The 21,393-nt window shown below is 36.9% G+C and overlaps 2 protein-coding genes across 12 annotated transcripts in view; both read right to left on the bottom strand.

Moving 5' to 3' along the window:
- LOC106089583 (glutamine--fructose-6-phosphate aminotransferase [isomerizing] 2) overlaps positions 1-21,393 on the bottom strand; it is a 626,017-nt gene that overhangs the window by 43,278 nt on the left and 561,346 nt on the right. For 5 of the 11 annotated variants that reach the window (XM_013255467.2, XM_013255472.2, XM_013255469.2 and 2 more), the window contains exons 1-3: positions 7,905-8,038; positions 6,135-6,332; positions 5,767-6,080 (exon numbers count right to left, since the gene is read on the bottom strand). In XM_013255467.2, coding sequence (XP_013110921.1) covers positions 5,767-6,080; positions 6,135-6,332; positions 7,905-7,929 — 537 coding nt within the window. In that variant the 5' untranslated portion in view covers positions 7,930-8,038. Of the gene's footprint in view, positions 1-5,766; positions 6,081-6,134; positions 6,333-7,904; positions 8,040-21,393 lie in introns of those variants that run through there. The other 6 variants (XM_059362834.1, XM_059362832.1, XM_013255466.2 and 3 more) reach the window with 3 other exon arrangements.
- LOC131995070 (probable transaldolase) lies at positions 19,258-20,402 on the bottom strand. Its single transcript, XM_059362836.1, is given in 2 exon segments — positions 19,258-19,833; positions 19,835-20,402. Coding segments are annotated over 2 exon segments (990 nt in total). The 5' UTR covers positions 20,333-20,402; the 3' UTR covers positions 19,258-19,341.

Genomic DNA, 21,393 nt, shown 5'->3' with positions numbered 1-21,393 from the left:
TACACAGGTCTCCAACATATAATTTAATTGTGGTCCGAACCTCACCATATCTTGATATCGTTTTAATAGCAGAGCAACTCTTTTCTTATATCCTTTTTTGCCTAAAAAGTTTGAATGGTGACAGTGTAGCAAGCCTGTATTACACGGACCTAACATCAAGCTTTTACTTAAAAATATGCAACTGCCAAAAGAAATGATTATTTGTGTTTTAAGTGCCTTTTCCCAGAGAACGCCTCTTATTCGCCACGTAATCACTGCATATTGAAACGTTTCATATTGTTATACCCTCCACCATAGGATTTCGTCATTCTGTTTGTAACTACTCGAAGTATTCGTCTGAGACCCCATAAAGTATATATATTCTTGATCGTCGTGACATTTTATGTCGATCTAGCCATGTCCGTCCGTCAGTCTATCGAAAGCACGCTAACTTCCGAAGGAGTAAAGAAAGCCGCTTGAAATTTTGCACAAATACTTCTTATTAGTGTAGGTCGGTTGGAATTGTAAATGGGCCATATCGGTCCCTGTTTTGATATAGCTGTCATATAAACCGATCTTGGGTCTTGACTTCTTGAGCCTCAAGAGGGCGCAATTCTTATCCGATTTGAATGAATTTTGGCACGACGTGTTTTGTTATGATATCCAACAACTGTGTTAAGAATAGTTTCAAATCGGTCCATTACCTGATATAGCTGCCATATAAACCGATCTGGCTGATATAGCTGCCATATAAACCGATCTGGGATCTTGACTTCTTGAGCCTCTAGAGGTCGCAATTATTATCCGATTAGCCTGAAATTTTGTACGACGGATCCTCTTATGACCATCAACATACGTGTTTATTATGGTCTGAATCGGTCCATAGCCCTATACGGCTCCCATAAAAATCGTTCTCTCTATTTTACTTCTTGAGCCCCCAAAGGGCGCAATTCTTATTCGAATTGGCTAACATTTAACACAGGTCTCCAACATATAATTTAATTGTGGTCCAAACCGGACCATATCTTGATATCGATCTAATAGCAGAGCAAATCTTTTCTTATTCCCTGTTTTGCCTAAGAAGAGATGCTGGGAAAAGAACTCGACAAATGCGATCCATGGTGGAGGTATATAAGATTCGGCCCGGCCGAACTTAGCACGCTTTTACTTGTTTTATACTGCAAAAATCACAAGGCAGACTAAAAAAAATATTTATGATGAATAATTCAACCTTCACAACACACAATTATTTTCAAAATATCTCCACACAAAGTTAAATAATTAATTCTTTTGCACATCATGATCAAAACACTACAAATACATCCCAAATGTGATCCAAAACCATTTATAAAAAATTTAAAGATGACAATCTGCTGCCATGCATCAACCACTCATTCAATACAAGAAGAAGATTTGAAGGATGATTCATAACACTATGGTTTAACAATGAATATGGCAAGATGTCGATTGAAGTGCAACCGTCCAGTATTCTGAATGCCTCACCGAATTAAAATTTGTTTATAAATTCGCAATGAAGCGAACAAGTGAAATATGTAATTTAGGCGTCTAGGGGCTCAAAAGTCAAATCGAGGGAGTAATAAGTTTTGAAATTGGCGGTGGGCTCACATGAAACTCACTTGGGTCCTTAGACAAGGCCTTTCAAGCATACTTTCATGCCATTTCCATGTCATTACGGCATAGTAAATCAGTTGCCTCATAACATCTTAATTCCATTGCCAAGATTTGTTGGCCATTGTGCTTTGAAAATGAATCTTTCTATGACCGTCACCCGACTCGCAAATGCAGTGAATGTATTCGATAATTTTTGTATCTCTAATACGTGAATCAGCTTTTGCAGAAATTTAAATAGTATATCGTTGTACTTGAATATCCAGAAGCACAAATCTAAATCGTACCGAAATCGAAAAAACTATCCAGATAGCTTTATAAAAGCCAATGATTTGCGAATATTGCTATCCGCTAATTCAGACAAGATATAAGAACTTAAAGTGGAACTCTTCCTGATTGTCAGTGCGGGACACACTCTTCAGATGTTCTCTAATATCCTGTTCTTCGAGTCTGTTGAAATCACGCTACAGTCTTTAGAAATAGAGATATTGACCTGAAACTTGACACAGATTCTTTCTTTGTCCATAAGCAGGTTAAGTTCGAAGAGGGGCTTTATCGGAATATATCTTGATTAAGCCCCCATATAGACCGATCAGCCGATTTAGGGTTTTAGGCCCATAAAACCCACATTTGTAATCCGATTTCGCCGAAGTTAGGAACAGTGAATTGTGTTAGACCCTTCGACATCCCTCTTAAATTTGGCCCAGATCGGTTCAGATTTGGATATATCTGCCACATAGACCGATCTCTCGTTTTAAAGTCTTGGCCCCTTAAAAGGCACATTTATTTTAGGCACATTTATTATGGATACCAAAAAGACCAATATTTTGTTCTTCTCAATTGAATAATGACTTATACGTATTAGACCACTCAATGTCCGTGTCGAATTTGGTCCAAATCGGACTATATTTCGATATAGCTGCTATGGGGGCATAAATTATGCATTTTTCATCGGATTATGACGAAAGGTCGTTTGCATAAATACATGGGTATCCAAAGTTCGGCCCAGCCGAACTTAACGCCTTTTTACTTGTTTTTAGTTCTTTACCACGGTTGTCGTTTGTATTAAAAGTGTGCTTAGGGCTCCTTTCCGTCATCCACCACCACCCTCCACCATGGATCACATTTGTCGAGTTCTTTGCGCGGTATCCCTTTTAAGGCAAACAAAGAATAATGAATAATAACTGTTATGTAAGTTGAGATATATCAAGTTATAGTCTGATTCGGACCATAAATGAATTGAATGCTGAACATTGCAGAAGTCATTGTGTAATATTTCAGTCCATTTCAAGAAGCAAAATCGGGAGTTCGGTTTATATGGGAGCTGTATCAAGCTATTGATCGATTCAGACCATATTAGACACGTATGGTGAAGGTCATGAGAGTATCCGTTGTACAAAATTTGTGCCAAAGCGGATGAGAATTGCGCCCCCCCACCGATGAGTGGGGTGTAATAAGATTGACTTTGGGAAACTCAATTCCGTACTCGCTTGCGGCTGCAACTAATGCGAACGGGTTAGTCAGCAGGATATGAACTCAGGCCTATGGCTGCAACCTGGGGTGCTTTTAAGCCAGCTATTTTACCGATAACCAAATTTCATTTTGTTGCATATGGAGCGACAACATTCCAACCAAGTGGGTTTAAACAATTCGTCAAAATATGACATAATTGGAAATCTTAGAGCGATATTCTCTATATGTAAAAACAGCGCTGTTATGAAATTTTGGCCAGTAGCAATGCTCACACTAGAAACAATATAATGAAAGGATTTCGAATGAGCAATGTTATTGGTTGAAAATCTGCATCCAGTACATATTATATATGATGAGTTTTATGATTCTTGAGTGAATAGAGTCCTTATATTTAACGTAAGTATTACCATGCACGATTGGTCTTTAGTTTATATATACATGTATTGCTGTGTGCACTTTTAATGTCGTTGATATAGGACATTGTTCTTTTTGTTCAATCAAATGTAAAAGACAAGGTGTAAGTTCACGTTGTTTTTCATTTTTGTGTTCAAAATTGTGTTCAAATAGGGTAAAGTGACATTGCTGAAAGGTTAATACCTTGCTGCTAAAAAATGAGAGCAATTTAAATTTCATTGTGAGATGGCAAGCCGTATGTTCAGCCCTTCCACAACAGATGAGTTTTAGTTCATTTTTTAAAGAATTATTTTGTCAAAAATATTTTTAACCTCATAATATTTATATATATTGTTTTAATAAATTAAAACTGATTTTGTATTTAATTGATTTAATTTGATTTACAATTTAATTGAAAATTGTTAATACCTTAGCGTTGGGACTCTCTTCGTATTTTCATATAAACAACTGGCAAAGTACATATTAAAAAAATTATAAATGACAAATGTATGCAAAGAACTCAAAGAGAGTTGTCTAAAGCAATATATCCTAATGTAATACAATATAAAGCAAGATTGTTTTGGCAATCTAGTTTAGCAAGTTTAAAACGACAATCTATACAGAAATAAAATAAAGTCCTCTTTTGGTTTTTAACGTTGTAATGAGTTTGAGATATTTGAAAATCTTTCTTCGAAAAACTGGATTTTTTTTTTATGTAGCATCCTTGATGATGTCCTTCAATGAAAAGTACGAAAAATTAGATTTAAAATAACGATTTTTATACGCTCCACCATAAGATGGGGGGTATACTTATTTCGTCATTCTGTTTGTAACTACTCGAAATATTAGTCTGAGACCCCATAAAGTATATATATTCCTGATCGTCGTGACATTTTATGTCGATCTAGCCATGTCCGTCCGTCCGTCCGTCCGTCTGTCTGTCGAAAGCACGCTAACTTCCGAAGGAGTAAAGCTAGCCGCTTGAAATTTTGCAAAAATACTTCTTATTAGTGTAGGTCGGTTGGTATTGTAAATGGGCCATATCGGTCCATGTTTTGATATAGCTGCCATATAAACCGATCTTGGGTCTTGACTTCTTGAGCCTTTAGAGTGCGCAATTCTTATCCGATTGGAATGAAATTTTGCATGACGTGTTTTGCTATGATATCCAACAACTGTGCCAAGTATGGTTTAAATCGGTTCATAACCTGATATAGCTGCCATATAAACCGATCTTGGGTCTTGACTTCTTGAGCCTCTAGCGTGCGCAATTCTTATCCGATCAGAATGAAATTTTGCACGACGTGTTTTGTTATGACATCCAACATCTGTGCCAAATATGGTTCAAATCGGCCCATAACCTGATATAGCTGCCATATAAACCGATCTTGGGTCTTGACTTCTTGAGCCTCTAGAGTGCGCAATTCTTATCCGATTGAAATGAAATTTTGCACGACGAGTTTTCTTATTGCATCCAACAACAGTGCTAAGTATGGTTCAAATCGGTTCATAACCTGATATAGCTACCATATAAACCGATCTTGGGTCTTGACTTCTTGACCCTCTAGAGGGCGCAATTCCTATCCGATTTAGCTGAAATTTTGCATGACGTATTTTATTTTTACTTTCAACAACTGTGTCAAATAAGGTTCAAATCGGTTCATAACCTGATATAGCTGCCATATAAACCGATCTGGGATCTTGACTTCTTGACCCCTAGAGGTCGCAATTATTATCCGATATGCCTGAAATTTTGTACGATGGATCCTCTCATGACCATCAACAAACGTGTTTATTATGGTCTGAATCGGTCTATAGCCCGATACAGATTCCATATAAATCGTTCTCTCTATTTTACTTCGTGAGCCCCAATGAGCGCAATTCTTATACGAATTGGCTGAAATTTTACACAGGTCTCCAACATATAATTTAATTGTGGTCCGAACCGGACCATATCTTGATATCGTTTTAATAGCAGAGCAACTCTTTTCTTATATCCTTTTTTGCCTAAGCAGAGATGCCGGGAAAAGAACTCGACAAATGCGATCCATGGTGGAGGGTATATAAGATTCGGCCCGGCCGAACTTAGCACGCTTTTACTTGTTAACTTTTAAACGCTTTCATTTTATAGATTTACATATGAAATACTTATGGCCTTATTCACAAAACTTAATGAATCCTTATAATAGGTGTTTTTGATAGTTCAATAAAGGAAATCTGTGAAATAAATCTTTTTCAAAGCTACATTAAGTTTTGTGAATACGGCAGTTAATTTTTGTTTAGTTAACTTACAAATTGTTGAATAGCCTGTTCAACTAATTCTCTGAATGAATATCCGGGATGTTTCTTCCACAAATGATGAACCAATTTGGCAATAACTTCCGTATCTGTATCCGATTCAAATTCGTAGCCTCTTTTTTCCAAATAAGTTTTGACATCTTTGTAGTTGGTAACAATGCCATTGTGCACCACAACGAAACTGTTGTCAAAATCTGAACGCTGGGGATGAGAATTTTTTTCACAAGGAACGCCATGAGTTGCCCAACGAGTATGAGAAATGCCAACGTGAATATTTATGGGTTCGTCATATTCTTTGCCGCTAAAATCTAAATTAAGGAAGGTTAAAAAATGTCATCATACCAAAGATGAATAAAACTTACTCTTTGCAATGGAATCCTCCAGAACTTTGACTTTGCCAACACTTTTCACCATAACAATGTCCTTGGTGTTGGGCCCATCGATAGCAACGCCTGTGGAGTCATAACCACGGTATTCCAAACGTTTAAGACCATTGACCAATAATTCCAAAACCTCAGAGCGGGACTTGGGAGTCAAGTAGTTCAAATAGGCAAAAATTCCTAAAAAATAAAAGAAACAATGCAGTAATAAATAAGGCACAAAGTGGCAATCTGCTTAATAGGACTTAAGGACTGTTGCATGTTTAAGAACAAAAAATTTTTCCAAAAACTACCCACTAAGGAACAGAGGCAGGGGAAATTAAAAATGGACAATGATAAATACTTTATATAATTTATTGAGTCGATATCGAATTGGGATGCCACATATTTTTACTCGCAGTCATATTCTATGATTATTTCCTAATATCTCTATTCAGAGCAATTTGTTAGTCAAAACAGCAGAAATGTTTGTTAAGACAACAAAAAGGGACTACAGTAAGTTTTACCTAAAACATACGTATTATTCTGTTTTCCGTTAGTAAAAAGTTTGCTGTAAGCCTAATATATCATAATTACTGTATAATTATTGCTCAACTAAAGACTTCATTGTAAATTGTGCATATCGCCGATGGAAACAAATATTGTTGTTATCGTTCTACTCAATGCCCAATGCCTTACTTCATTGAATCCCTCGGAAATATACTCAAATTAACTTTTATTTTATTCAGTTTCTTCTTTTTAGAGAAACAGAATCTTTTTTTTCGTATTTGTGCCACAACATGAATACAAACGGAATTAAATGTGCTTTGTGAGTTGTTTTTATTCCTTGATTTCATAGAATTAAACCTTTTTGTTTGGTAGGGACTAATAGCAACCAAGTTGAAAATATTCTGCTAATATTTTGGGCCATTTACTTGGCGAACGCTACTTTTATGTTATGTTCATAACAAAATATGTCCTAAGTAATAATTTAGGAGTTCTTTTGTACTCCTTTTTGTCTCATACCTTAGAGGCTCGAATTCGGTGAAATGTGAAAAAGGTTTCCCTTGAATGCAGCTGAATTGCTTTCTTTGTAGTTCGGTCCCTCTGTGTATTGTTAATGTTTTTTCACCATCTCTACGAAGGATTCATATCTACGGTGCAAACGTGATTGGAAAGGATTTATTTTTTCAAAACGTTTTAAGCTCACAACCAATTGAAATTTCCGCATGAATAATAGTCATACACAATGGAAAATCCTAAAAGGCCTTCCGCAAGGAATAGAGTGGTCAGATTTGATTAATGCTATGGTTATTTTTGGACTACCCCCCTAACTATTACGGGTCGTTTGGGAACGATGTCAGACGAAAGTCAATATGAAACAAACTATGGGTTGACCTTCAACAAATCTAAAAAACCTTTTTAGGTTAAACTCGTTAACCCTTGCAAAACACTGAATGGGCAACTTTTTCACTTGAATATGATGAATGGATCGGACAGTCTTAGTTTGCAAGAGAAAACTCAATTTCCCAAAAGAGAAAAAAAAAAACACGCAATTAACTACCATCGATACGTCAGATATCAATTTTATTAACTGCAAACTTTGACAAAAGGCTTTCATCCGGTTTTATATGATGGAAAGCAGTTTTGAATGCATAGAAGAAGTGGATTTAAAACAAGTGTCAAATTCAAACGATTCGAATTATTTTATTCACCCCCATGAATCTTTTGCTACTTCCATTTAATTGTAACTAGTTTGTTACACTTACTAACCAGTCCGGTGAATCGGTGAAAACATATTTATATGCTGGCCATGATATGTGGGGTAACCTATATATTCCAAATCGTTGCAATATCAAGTAGTAAAGTCGGCTAGTATTTATAACCTCAAGGTTTGTTCTGTAAGCATAATTCTTGGGTAGATTGGATCCAAAACTGGCATAGACCTTAAAGAGAAATGGAAAAAGCAAAAGGTTTAAAAAATGGACGCAAATGGTAGTTGGTGTCAATTTTACAAATCAAAAGTTTCAGCTGAAGAATAATTTTTTCCCGTTCTCATTTTGTTTTGAGTAGCATGAAAATTTGTTTACCTATTTAACAATTTACAATAGAAAATACAATGCGTCGAAGCGACAACGAAACGAAATAACTGGCTGACCCGGGCCCGCTCCGCTGCGCCTTCTTTTACTTTATATGGAACAAAAGTTTCCTTTGAATATTTATTTTCGCAGATTTTTTAGTGAAATACCATGCTAACTTGACTAAGAGTAACAATATAAGTGCCTTTATCTGAATCCCATATGATCTTTATTGGTCTACGAATTTAAGTTTGGATGTTCTTCCATTAAAAAATAAAAATAAAAGTATTCTTAAAATACTTCATTTCAGCCCGATATTCTCATGATTTCTGATGAAGTGGTATTTTCGAGGGATACTTGGCCCTGAAAAAATAACAGCATCGTGCTCTTCTCACAAATGCCATTTATTTAAACCCCATATTGCCATTGGCTTAAAAGGAGTGTACAGGATGAGGCGTCTTCCAAACACATGGCCCCAAAATAGGTTATCAAATTCGTTCTCTAATCTCGACTACCTTTTATTTGAGCCACATATTGGCGTGGTTGAAAATTTTTTTTACTTTGGGGGTGTTTTGGAAAAGGGGTGATGCCCTAAATACATGGTCCTAAATTTGGATATCAAATACGTATTCTACTCCCAAATACCTTTCATTTGAGCCCCATATGGCGATGGTCAGTAAAATATTGCTGTTTGTGGGGTATTTTGGGAAAGGGGTAGACACCCAGAAAATTGGTCCCGAAAATGGGAATCAATTCTTGCTCTACCCCCCAATTCCTTTCACTTAAGCTCTACATTGACATGGTATATATGCCCTATTAGGGGTGTTTAGGGGATTGGGGTGGTCCCCCAAACACTAAACCCGGAAAATATATCAGCAATGTGCTCTATTCTCATATATCATTTATTTGAAACCCATATTACCATTGCCCTCAAAATTGGACATCAAATTCGTTTTCTAATCTCATTTAAACTCCTTATTGCAAAAGTCAGCAAATATGTCCGGTTTGGGGTATTGGCCCTAAAAACTATAAATATTTAGTCCCACTCTCTTTAAGACCCAAATTGTCTTGGTGAGCAAATATGTCCTATTTGGAGGTTGTTATGGTGGTGGGACGTCCGCTAGACAGTTGGTCCCTAATGTTGATATCAGATACCATATTGCCATGGTCGGTAAATATGTCCGATTTAGGGGTATTTTGGGGCTTGGGGTGGTCCCCCTAGCACTTGGTCCGACTATTGGATGTCCGATACGTTTTCCTATCCTAAATACCTTTCTTTTGAGTCCCATATTGTCGTGATTGGTGTAAATATATGGTTGGTAGGTGAAATATTGATCTGTGGCCCAATAAAGTATTATATTCTTGATCGTCTTAACATTTTGAGACGATTTAGCCACGTTTGTCTGTCAATCGAAAACATGAAGGAGTAAATCTGGGCTCTTGAAGTATTGCAAACCAGTTAGGAAAGGCAAAAGTCGGGCGGTTCCGATTTATAATGCCCTACTCCTACCCTTACAAACTAAAGGGGGCTACATCTACGTTCGCTGTATCGTTGTACAAATTTTGTGAAGATTGGTCAATAAATACGCTTGCAAATGAGATCTACATCTAAACCTTAACCGATTTCTATGAAAATTATCAGTAATATCGAGAATTATAAGAAAAGCCTTGCTGTCAAATTTCGAGAGTATCGGTTAACAAATGCATTACATTTTATTGCATTATTGTTGGAGTATCAATCGACTTTGAATAATTAACTAAAATAACAATATATTATACATGCTGTCAATTCTAAAGAATATTTTTTCATTCTCAAATAAACCTTTGTATCATTCAATTCGTGTGTGTTCTTATTAACTCAATTCCACATAAATAGAAGCATTTCCAATAGGTTTTGGGTCCAGCGCTATGGAGTATTTAAGAACATCTTTCGCGAAATTAAACGAGGACAACTACCATTTGTGGAAAATTAAGTTGGAGTTGATTCTACGTAAGGAAGGTTTGTGGGAATTCGTAGCAAATCCGGTCCCAAGCGAACCAGACGAAATTTGGAAGAAAAAGAATGAGGAAGCCACGGTCATCATTGGTTTATCCGTGGAAGATAGTCAACTTATGCTCATTAAAAAGGCTGGAATAGCCAACGAATCCTGGGGAATATTGCGTTCTCACCATGAAAAGGACACGCTCGGAAGTAGCGTTCGTATTATGAGACAAATTTGCAATTTAAAATATTCAATGGATGGTGATATAAATGAGCATATAAAGGAAATGAAGCTATTGTTTGAAAAACTGGAAGCTGTCGGTGAAAATTTTTCAGAAAGATGGCTAGTAGCAATGCTACTGAGTAGCTTACCACCATCATTCGATACGCTCGTGACAGCTTTAGAAGTTCGCAAAAAGTAAGAACTTACTGTGAAAGTTGAAGGAATACGGTATGGAAAATGCAAAAGAATCAAAATATCCGTTGGATCCTGGCTACGGAAAAACCGAGTCTTAATTATTACTGCAAATTGGTTGAACATATATATCAAAGCTATATCCAAATCTGAACCGATTTTTTCCAATTTCAATGGGTTTCGTCTTTAGGCCGAAAAATACCAAATTTGAAGACGATCGGTAGTTTGTACACAAATTAACATGGACGGACAGACAGACAGACGGACATAGCTAAATGGAATCAGAACGTGATTCTGAGTCGATCGGTATGCTTATCAATGGGTCTACTTCTCTTCCTTTTGGGTGTTACAAACAAATGCACTAAGTTATAATACCCTATAAAACAGTAGTGGTGTAGAATATAAAAATACTTCCTATTAGTGTAGTGGTCGGTTGTGATTGTAAATGGACCAAATCTGTAAATTTTTTGAAATAGTTGCCATATAAACCGATCTCGGATCTTGACTTCATTAGTCTTTAGACTTCCAACAATTGTTATGACTTCCAACAATTGTGCTAAGTATGGTCTGAGACGGGTAAAAACCTGATATAGCTCCCATATCAACCAATCTACCGATTTTATTTCTTGAGCATCTCAAGGCATAACTCTTATCCGACTTGGATGAAATTTTGCACAGTGGCTTCTTCTATGACCTCCAACCTACGTGCCAATTCAAAACCTAATACAACTTTCATATTTGGATATAGTTCCCATTTTTATGCATCTCTCGATTTGACGATCTTCTCAGGGGTTCAGTGTCATAGGCGTACTTGCTAACCTCTGCGCTATGGTAGGGGCTTAGGTGTAGAGACTAAAAAATATATAGTGTGACTGAATCGCTACATTTGAAAAGTTGTAACCCCTTTTCATATGTTCTCTTAAAATAGTTGATATCGTGTCCAGAACGAAGATATTTTATATGCTACACCGCTATTGTGGTACATGGTATTATAACTTAGTCCATATGTTTGCAACACGCAGAAGGAAGAGAGCTGATAAGTATACCAATCGACTCAGAAACACTTTCTGATTCGATTTAACTATGTCCGCCTGTCCATGAACAATGAACAAGTCGCAATTTTAATTCAATCACCTTTAAATTTGGCATAGGCATTTTTTAGCCAAGAGATTAGGTCTATTGAAATTGGAAAAAACCGGTTCAGATTTGGATATAGCTCCCATTTATTCTTCCGATTTGGATTTCTCTCAAAGTTTGACATGAGGGACTTTCTTATTAATGTTGAGTTTAAAAATCGTCCGATTTTCATTTCTGGACCAATTGACCAATCTTACCAAAATTTTGCACAACGCTTTCCTAGACAACTACCACAATATCTAAGACGTTTAGTCGCAATTGGTTTAGATTTAGGTACAGCTCCCATATATATGTTTGTCCGATTTTGAGTAATTTGCAATAATGTTGTCATTAGGCAACCGATTTTCATGAAAATTGGCATATATATTTCTCTAATAACTGTTGATATTTTCGTTAAATTTTATAAAAATCGGTTCAGATTGATTTTTAACTTCCATATATACATATATACATGACCTTATTTGCACTAATAGAGCCGTAGTTATTACACTTTGAACATATTAGCTCTAAATTTTATGCGGATACTATAACCCATCTGAAAACCTCCGCAGAGGTCCATCAAAATTGGTACTTAAGGGGTAGATGTAGGGTATTATTTAGTCGGCACAGCTCGAGTTTTGTCTTTCCATACTGGTTATTTAATATGAATATGTGCACACTTGCTTACATGCCATTAGACTTCAAATGTTAACTCAATTTGGTCCATTTTTGTAATGGTTTTTTGCGAAATATGGTCATCCGAAAATTCAACCAACCATCCAGAGCAGCTACTGTACCAAGAAATCTACGAACCACATAGACAACAACTTTAGATAACAATCGAACGAACTACCATCAAAAATAAAATATTTTAGCAACAAAGACAGCGGCAGCGAAGCACAGCATAGACAGCAGCCAAAGAGTCAGAGCCCAAAAGTCATGTTGGCAATTTGCGCTACATATTTATGTGCAAGCGTCGAATTGGTGCCATTTGATTCTGGACAATCAGATGTAAATTGTAATTTGCAAATTTTCAGCAACCGGCTTTGGCTAGCACACATTCCCAAATAAATATCTATACATATTTATGATTGTATGCACACATATACACACACATAAATATATACAATGGTTTTACAATCACGTGTTTGACTGTAGTTGGGCCCCTGTGAATCTTGTCGTGCCGGCAACACAACATGGACAGGGAAGTAGTCAGAGAGACAGCCATGATTTGGGAAGAAAAATAAAGCTCGAAGCCAAACATTGGGCATGAAGTGTGCAAAATGCCAACAAGAAAAGAATGGAAAATTGCAAAACACAAAAACACGTATTCAAAAGATTGGTTGGCACATGGCAAGCCAGTCTGTGGGAGTAACGCGGACAAGTACGAGGCAGAACGACTCAATAAATACAGTGTGGAGCAAGTTTAAATTGCAGAAACATCGATGGCGATCATCGGCCAAGGCGCAGTACTTCTTTTGATAGTGCCCAGAAATTCAACGGCGACAGACTACAATGCATGCATGTGTGCCAGCCTGCTAGATATGGTTGGCAATATGGTTAATACAATAGGGCACATGCCAGCAACACCCCTAAACGTGTCCCGTTTAAAGAATTTTTCTGACAATGTTGCCACCCAATTTTATAGTTGCCAAGACTTGTTGTTTGTCACTAATTGTTCGAAGACATATTTTTACTTCTTTTAATTTTCAAAGATAACTGATCTCCAAACATGTGAGCCGATTTAAGAGAATTATGATTTGTAAAGCCTTCAGTGTTTGGGAGAGCCAAATCTCCCTACCTCCGACATCCACCAACGCATGTATATATTGGTCATGAGAACATGGGACTGCAATAAAATATTTTACCGAGAACAAATCTCACTTCAATTTGAGTGGTTAAGTGGGCCATACCACCTCCAAATCCTTGGAGCAAGTATTTAGAACAATCTGACAATACGGGACTTTAATGGTAGGTATGGAGTTGGAGTTGAGTACATATCTCCCACAAATACCTTTCTACTTAAATGACTTCTAGAGCCACTGGAGAGCAAAATTATACGCAGTAAAATAAGGTTGTAATATCAGCTAACCCTTCTGAACAACAATTGAAGCATTTGCTTTATCTATATACGACGAAGGTATATTCATTTTGTTGTTCCGTTTTCAATACATCGAAATATTCATTTCCGATTTTAAAAACTGGAACAGGCCTGTTCCTTTCACCACAATCGCAAGAATTTTGGAAATGAAACTTTTATTTATGTTTCTGTAATTGGAATTTGCAAAATTGTGGGGTTCACAACGGTCAGACTTGCCTCTGCGAATTGAGAATAAATTCACTGATTTCACTATAATTAAGAAATCTTTTTATACCCACCACTGAAGTATGGGGGTATATTCAATTTGGCATTTCGTTTCCAACACATCGAAATATTCGTCTAAGAACCCATAAAGTATATATATTCTTGATCGGCGTAAAAATCTAAGACGATCTAGCCATGTCCGTCTGTCTGCTGAAATCAAGCTACAGTCTTTAAAAAAAGAGATGTTGAAATGAAACTTTGCTCAGATTCTTTTTTGTCCATAAGCAGATTAAGTTCGAAGATGGGCTACATCGGACTATATCTTGATATAGACCGATCCGCCTATTTAGGGTCTTAGGCCTATAAAAGCCACATTTATTATCCGATTTTGCTGAAATTCGGGCCAGTGAGTTGTGTGGACCTTCGACATCCTTCTTCAATTTGGACCAGATTTGGATATAGCTGCCATATAGACCGATCTGTCGATTTAAGGTCTTGGGCCCTATAAACGCCACATTTATTCTCCGGATTCGCCAAAATTTGGCAAAAGTGAGTTGTGTTAGTCCCTTCGACAACCTTCTGCAATATTGCACAGATCGGTTCAGATTTTGATATAGCTGCCATATAAACCGTTCTATCGATTTAAAATCTTGGCCCCATAAAAGGCACATTTATTATCCGATTTCGCCGAAATTTGGGACAGTGCGTTGTGTTAGGCCAGCCGACATCCTTCTTCAATTTGGCTCAGACCGGTCCAGTTTTGGATATAGCTGCCATATAGACCGATCTCTCGATTTAGGTTTTGGACCCATAAAAAGCACATTTTTTGTCCGATTTCGCCGCAATTTGAAACAGTGATTTATGTTAGGCTTTTCGATATCCGTGTCATATATGGTTCAGATCGGTCTGTGTTTGGATATGGCTACCAGAAAGACCAATATTTTGTTCTACAAAATTTAACAATTCAATATCCGTGTCGAATTTGGTTCAAATCGGACCATATTTCGAAAAAGTTGCTACGGGGGCATAAATAATGCATTTTTCACCGGATTATGACGAAAGTTGGTGGGTATCAAAAGCTCGGCTCGGCCGAACTTAACGCCTTTTTACTTGTTCAAAATTGCTACATACAATACATAGCTGCATCTCTATAACATGAAATCACATCATAACACTCCATTTTCATTCATGTTTTCCAAACATAGGAAAAAAGCAGCTGGTATTATTTTCCAACAAAATATTGCGAAATACACCGGTAAATGAAAAAATATAAACGATTATTGGATCAAAAACATATTATATGCTTTTGTGCTTTTGCAAGACCATTTTTTTATTGAATTTAGCAAGTTGTGGTCTGTGGCTGTGGTTTTGTTATTTCCAAAGCTGATTGCAAAAGTGCGTACAACAAATTGTGTCCGTCAAAGTAACACATGGTGGTGTGGACAAAATGTTTTTGTTTTGCATTGCATTTCATTGTCATACGTAAAACGCCAATACCCATTATTAACAAATATTGTTAATGTAGTGTTATAATTTTGCAATTTTAAATGTTTCTTCTAAAGCAGATTAAAAGTAATAGACACAAATATACGTATGGTGTAGAAGTTAGACAAACCACTGAACCATTTCTGCTTAGTATTGCCAACGAAATGTAATGAAATAAAAGTCGCACAAGAATCAACTTGGCGTCGCACGAATTCTTTGCGGTTTTTAATCTCAATCTTCCAGAATCCTAACAGTGCTGATATTCTTGGTTGTCGTAAATATCTATCATTATCTAGCCATGACCTCTGTCCATTTGTTGAAATCATTCAACAGTCTTTAAAAACTGAGATATGGAGCTAAAACTTTTCTCAAATTCTTTTGTTTTTTTCGTTCATGGCCATATGGCAGCTCGAAGATGGGCTAAATCGGATGATATTGACTGTGATTCAAAATCGAAGGATTTTCAAAATCCTTCTGCAACTGTGACATCGGGTAGAAATACTTCCATTTTGTATGGAAAATTGTGGCCGTTGTTGAACTGACAAAGTTGCAGTGGCATTTGACTATAAACTGTGAATGAAGCTTTGTATTGCTTGCCAAAACACTATTATTGGCCGATCTTAATCTTTCAAAAAACTACAAAATATACATTTCTTTATGTTTATCTAAGTTTTATAGTTAGATATGGGCTATCCAACTATTTTACAAAAACAAAAAAAACAAATAAGAGCTTGCTAAGTTCGGCCGGGCCGAATCTCATATACCCTTCACCATGGATCGCATTTGTCGAGTTCTATTCGCGATTTCTCTTTTTTGGCAAACAAAGAATACTGTTATGCTATTGCAGCAATATCAATATTCGGACCAGATTGAATATCCGATTCGGACCAGAAATGAATTGAATGCTGAACATTGTAGAAGTCATTGCGTAATATTTCAGTTCATTCGGATAAGAATTGCGCCTTGTAGGGGCTCAAGAAGCAAAATCGGAAGATAATTTTATATGGAAGCTGTATCAAGCTATTGATACCATTGTAAAAAATTTCAGCCAAATTGGATGAGAATTGAGCCCTCTACAGGCTCTAGAAGTCAAGATCCCAGATTGGTTTGTATTACAGCTATATCAGGTTATAAAGCGATTAAAACCATACTTAGCATAGTTGTTGGAAGTAATAACAGAACATGTCGTGCTAAATTTCAGCTAAATCGGATAGTAAATGTGCCCTCTAGAGGCTTAAGAATTCAAGACCCCAGATCGGTTTATATGACAGCAATATCAGGTTATGGACCGATTCCACCATAATTAGCACAGTTTTTGGAAGTCATAACGAAACACGTCATGCCAAATTTCAGACAAATCGGATGAGAATTTCGCCCTCTAGGGTCTCAAGTTAGCTTTACTCCTTCAAAAGTTACCGTGCTTTCGACAGACAGACGGATGGACGGACATGGTTAGATCGACTTAAATATCATGTCGATCAATAATATATATACTTTATGGGTTCTTATACGAATTTTGCTAGGAGTTACAAACAGAATGACGAAGTTAGTATACCCCCATCCTATGGTGGAGGGTATAAAAATAAGCGTATTAACTTTAGTATTTTGATGACCATTTTTTGTTTTTTTTTTAAATTTGACCAATTTTACTGTTTATTTAAGATTTTTTTCTAGGGTTATTTTTATCAGAATTCTTTTTTAATGAAAATTAAAAAAATTAATTTTATTTCATTGTTGCTCGACGTTTCGTTGGCATTTTTTTCAACATTATCAATAGGGTCTTTATCCGAAATTTTAATTTTTGTTGTTTATTTCAAAAAGCTTAAAATTTTTTTAATATTTTAATTTGGTCCCTAATTGGTTCTATGATTTCCCAGAAAATGTCCAGGTTTAGACAATTTGTTTTAAATCCATTCTATTTTCATAAAATTGTACGTAAACAAACTGAAAATTTTAAGCAATTATAATTTTTATACCCACCACCGTAGAATGGGGGTATATTAATGTAGTCATTCTGTATGTAACACCTCGAAATATTGATCTGCGAACCCATAATGTATATATATATATTCTGAATCATCTCGACATTCTTTGTTGATCTAGCCATGTCCGTCTGTCGAAATCACGATAGCGGTCGAACGCGTACAGCTAGCCGCTTGAAATTTTGCACAGATACCAACTATCAATGTAGATCGTTGCAATGGGATTGCAAATTGGCCATATCAGTTCAGATTTGGATATAGCTCCCATTTACACCGATCTCCCGATTTGACTTCTTGAGCCCCTGAAAGTCACAATTTTTGTCCGATTCGGCTGAAATTTGTCATGTGCTGTTCTGTTATAACTACCGTACCAACTACGGTCCGAATCGGTCTATAACTGATATAGCTCCCATATAAACCACTCTCCCGATTTGACTTCTTGAGCCCTTACAAGCCGCAAATTTCCTTCGAAGGAGATAACCGCCTTCTCCGAGAATGGCGGGCCAGCGGAGTAAGGGGCAATGAAAAGCTGATGATTTGGCAGTGAAGGCCAGATGACTGCCGTCAATAAACTTGGTTAACACGAAGCCTACGAACGCTCATATGATACTTTGGAACAGCGAAACGGTCGCTATGTCGACTGAAATTCTATGAGGAGAGCCGGATTGTGGAAAAACGACGCTATTATTGAAAGGAAGGAAGCAAGAGATCAGTTAAGCTTTCGGTATCATAACAGGACACATAGGACTACGAGCTCACTTATGCAAAATCGGCGCGGCAAGTGACAGCATGTGTCGGGCATGTCATTGTCCGGCTTTCGCGGCTAACAGACACTTGCACTTATGTGGGGACACAATACCAGACATGAACCAACTAAGGGGAGTGGTATGGAAAACAATTAAGGATTTTGTGAGCAGCACGGAATTCCTAACTCTAATTTTCTTTTTCGAGATTTCTTTTTCGTATTTAGACCGCACAACAAGCCGATTACTGGATTAATATTAATTTACTAATGACAACATTATTGTAAACAACCCAAAATCTGACGAACATATATATGGGAGACACATTTAAATCTGAACCTATTTTGACCAAACTTGTTAGATATTGTGGTAAGCGTTGTACAAAATTATGGCAAGATTGGTCAATAAATGCGCTTGCAGTGTCTCGAGAAGTGAAAATCGGGCGATACATATATTTGGCTGCGATATACATATATGGTAGCTGTTTCTAAATTTGAACCGATTCCTATCAAATTCACCAGCAATCATAAGAAAATCCTATCTGCCAAATTTCGGAAGAATCGGGCAACAAATGATTACTTTATTGCAATATGTCTCAAAATCGGGGAGCTATATCTAAATCTGAACCGATTTTGACTAAACTTTGTCGATATTGCGGAAGTCGGCGAGAAAAGCATTGTACAAAATTATGGGGAGAATGGTCAATAAATGAGCTTGCAGTGGCTCTAGGAGTGAAAATCGGTGATATATATATGAATGAGAGCTATATGTAAATCTGAACCGATTTCTATGAAATTCACTACTAAATTTCGAGAGAATCGGTTAACAAATGACGATTTTATTGCATTATTGTTGCAAATCAGACGAACATATATATGGTAGATACATCCAAATCTGAACCAATTTTTGCAAATTTCAATGGTCTTCGTCTCTAAAAACAAGCCTGTACCAAATTTTTTTTTTGTTTGTTTTTTTTTTGTTTGTTTTTTTTTTTTTTTTCTTCTTAAACAACTTTTAGTTAAACTTTATTCTTACAAAAGAGAGAAAAACAAAAATGGAATTCCTGTACCAATTGATGAATCGATATGACATATGACAAGTGCATTTATAACTCAATACGTTTACGTATGAGATTCTCCAATGCCACAGCATCGACAGCAAACTTGCGTATACCCTCAGAAAGTTTATCAGTCGACATGGCATCCTCGTTCAGCATCCATCTGAAAGTTGGCTCGTCAATGCTTATTTTTTCCAAATTTGCTTCGGCTGCTTTTTCAGCACTCAATTGGGGAACAATTTCAGCTGAATCGTTCTCTAATTCTTTCAACAATGAAGGCCCAATAGTTAGCAAATCACATCCAGCGAGAGCTTTAATCTCTCCCGTATTTCTAAAGGAAGCACCCATAACGTCGGTCTTGTAGCCGAACTTTTTATAGTATGTATAGATTTTTGTCACCGAAACAACGCCAGGATCTTCTTGGGGCTCGTACTTCTTTTTGTCGGTGTTAGCAACGTACCAATCCAGAATTCGGCCAACAAATGGGGAAATTAGGGTGACATTGGCCTCAGCACATGCCACAGCTTGAGCGAAAGAAAAAAAGCAAAGTAAGGTTACATTTAACATTGTGCTCAGATTCGAGAATTTTTGCTGCTTTTATTCCTTCCCAGGTAGAGGCTAACTTTATAAGGATGCGATATTTTTTAATGCCCATATCCTCATGCAGGGCAATTAATTTCAAAGCCTTTTGAACACTCTTGTCTGTGTCAAACGACAAACGTGCATCGACTTCTGTAGATACGCGACCGGGAACAATTTTTAGAATTTCACATCCAAATAGTACGCATAAATAATCCATGGCTTCAGCTACTTTCTCTTCAGAAGACCCTCCAGTCTTGTTGCCGTACTCGACAGCTTTATCTACGATGCCTTGATAACGCTCCATTTTGGCAGCATTTAAGATAAGAGAAGGATTCGTAGTGGCATCGGTGGGCTTGTAAAGCTTCATGCTTTCAAAGTCACCGGTATCAGCAACGATAGTTGTAAAATTTTTAAGCTGCTCCAAAGCGGACATCTTTGCTTTCTTTGCCTGTTCCATGTTGTGATCCAATCTCAATTTACTCCACTATTCTAACTTCGTAGAGCTGCTAATTTGAAGGCGATCGGATGAAAATTGCGACCTGTTGTTTGTACACAAATTAACACAGAGAGACGAGCAGACAAACGGACATAACTAATTCGAATCAGAAAGTGATTCAGAGCCGATCGGTATACTCATCAGTCTATCTCTTTTCCTTTTGGGTGTTACAAACTAATTCACTGAGTTATTATACCCTGTACCATAGTAGTGGTGCAGGTTACAAAAACAAGTAAAACCTTGCTAAGTTCGATCGGGACGAATCTTATATACCCTCCACCATGCATTACATTTTTCAAGTTATTTGAATGGCTTTCTCAATATGTGTATGAGCTACATCAAGTTATTGACCGATATGGATCGTACTTGTCATGGTTGTTAGAAGTCATAGAAAAATACCACCTGCAAAATTTCTGGCGAATCGAGTAAAAATTGCGCCCTCCAGTGGCTCAGAGTGTCAAATTGGGAGATTGGTATATATGGCCGCTATATCAGGTTATGAACCGATTTTGACCATACTTGGCACAGTTGTTGTAAGTCATACCAAAACGACATATGTAAAATTTCAATCAAATCAGATAAGAAGTGCGCCCTCTAGAAGCTCAAGAAACTAATCGGGAGATCGGTTTATATGGCGGCTATATCAGGTTATGGAACGATTTACCATATACAATCCCAACCGACCTACACTGATAAGAAGTATTTGTGCAAAATTTCAAGCGCCAAGCTTTGCTCCTTCGAAAGTTAGCGTGATTTCGACAGACAGACGGACATGGCTAGATGGACTTTAAATGTCATAACGATCAAGAATATACATATACTCTGTGGGGTCTTAGACGCATATTTCGAGGTGTTACAAACAGAATGACGAAATTAATATACCCCCATCCTTGGGTGTAGGGTATAACAAATAAAATCTATTCCCAAATCTAACTGATTAGAATTATAGGTTATACGTCTAATTAATGAGATGCGAGCAGCGTGCATTACACATATTACAAATTTGACAGCGGTAAGTTCGT

The sequence above is a fragment of the Stomoxys calcitrans genome, chromosome 2 (assembly GCF_963082655.1).
Source record: "Stomoxys calcitrans chromosome 2, idStoCalc2.1, whole genome shotgun sequence".
Classification (NCBI taxonomy): domain Eukaryota; kingdom Metazoa; phylum Arthropoda; class Insecta; order Diptera; family Muscidae; genus Stomoxys; species Stomoxys calcitrans.
This window is presented reverse-complemented; position numbering and strand designations above follow the sequence as displayed.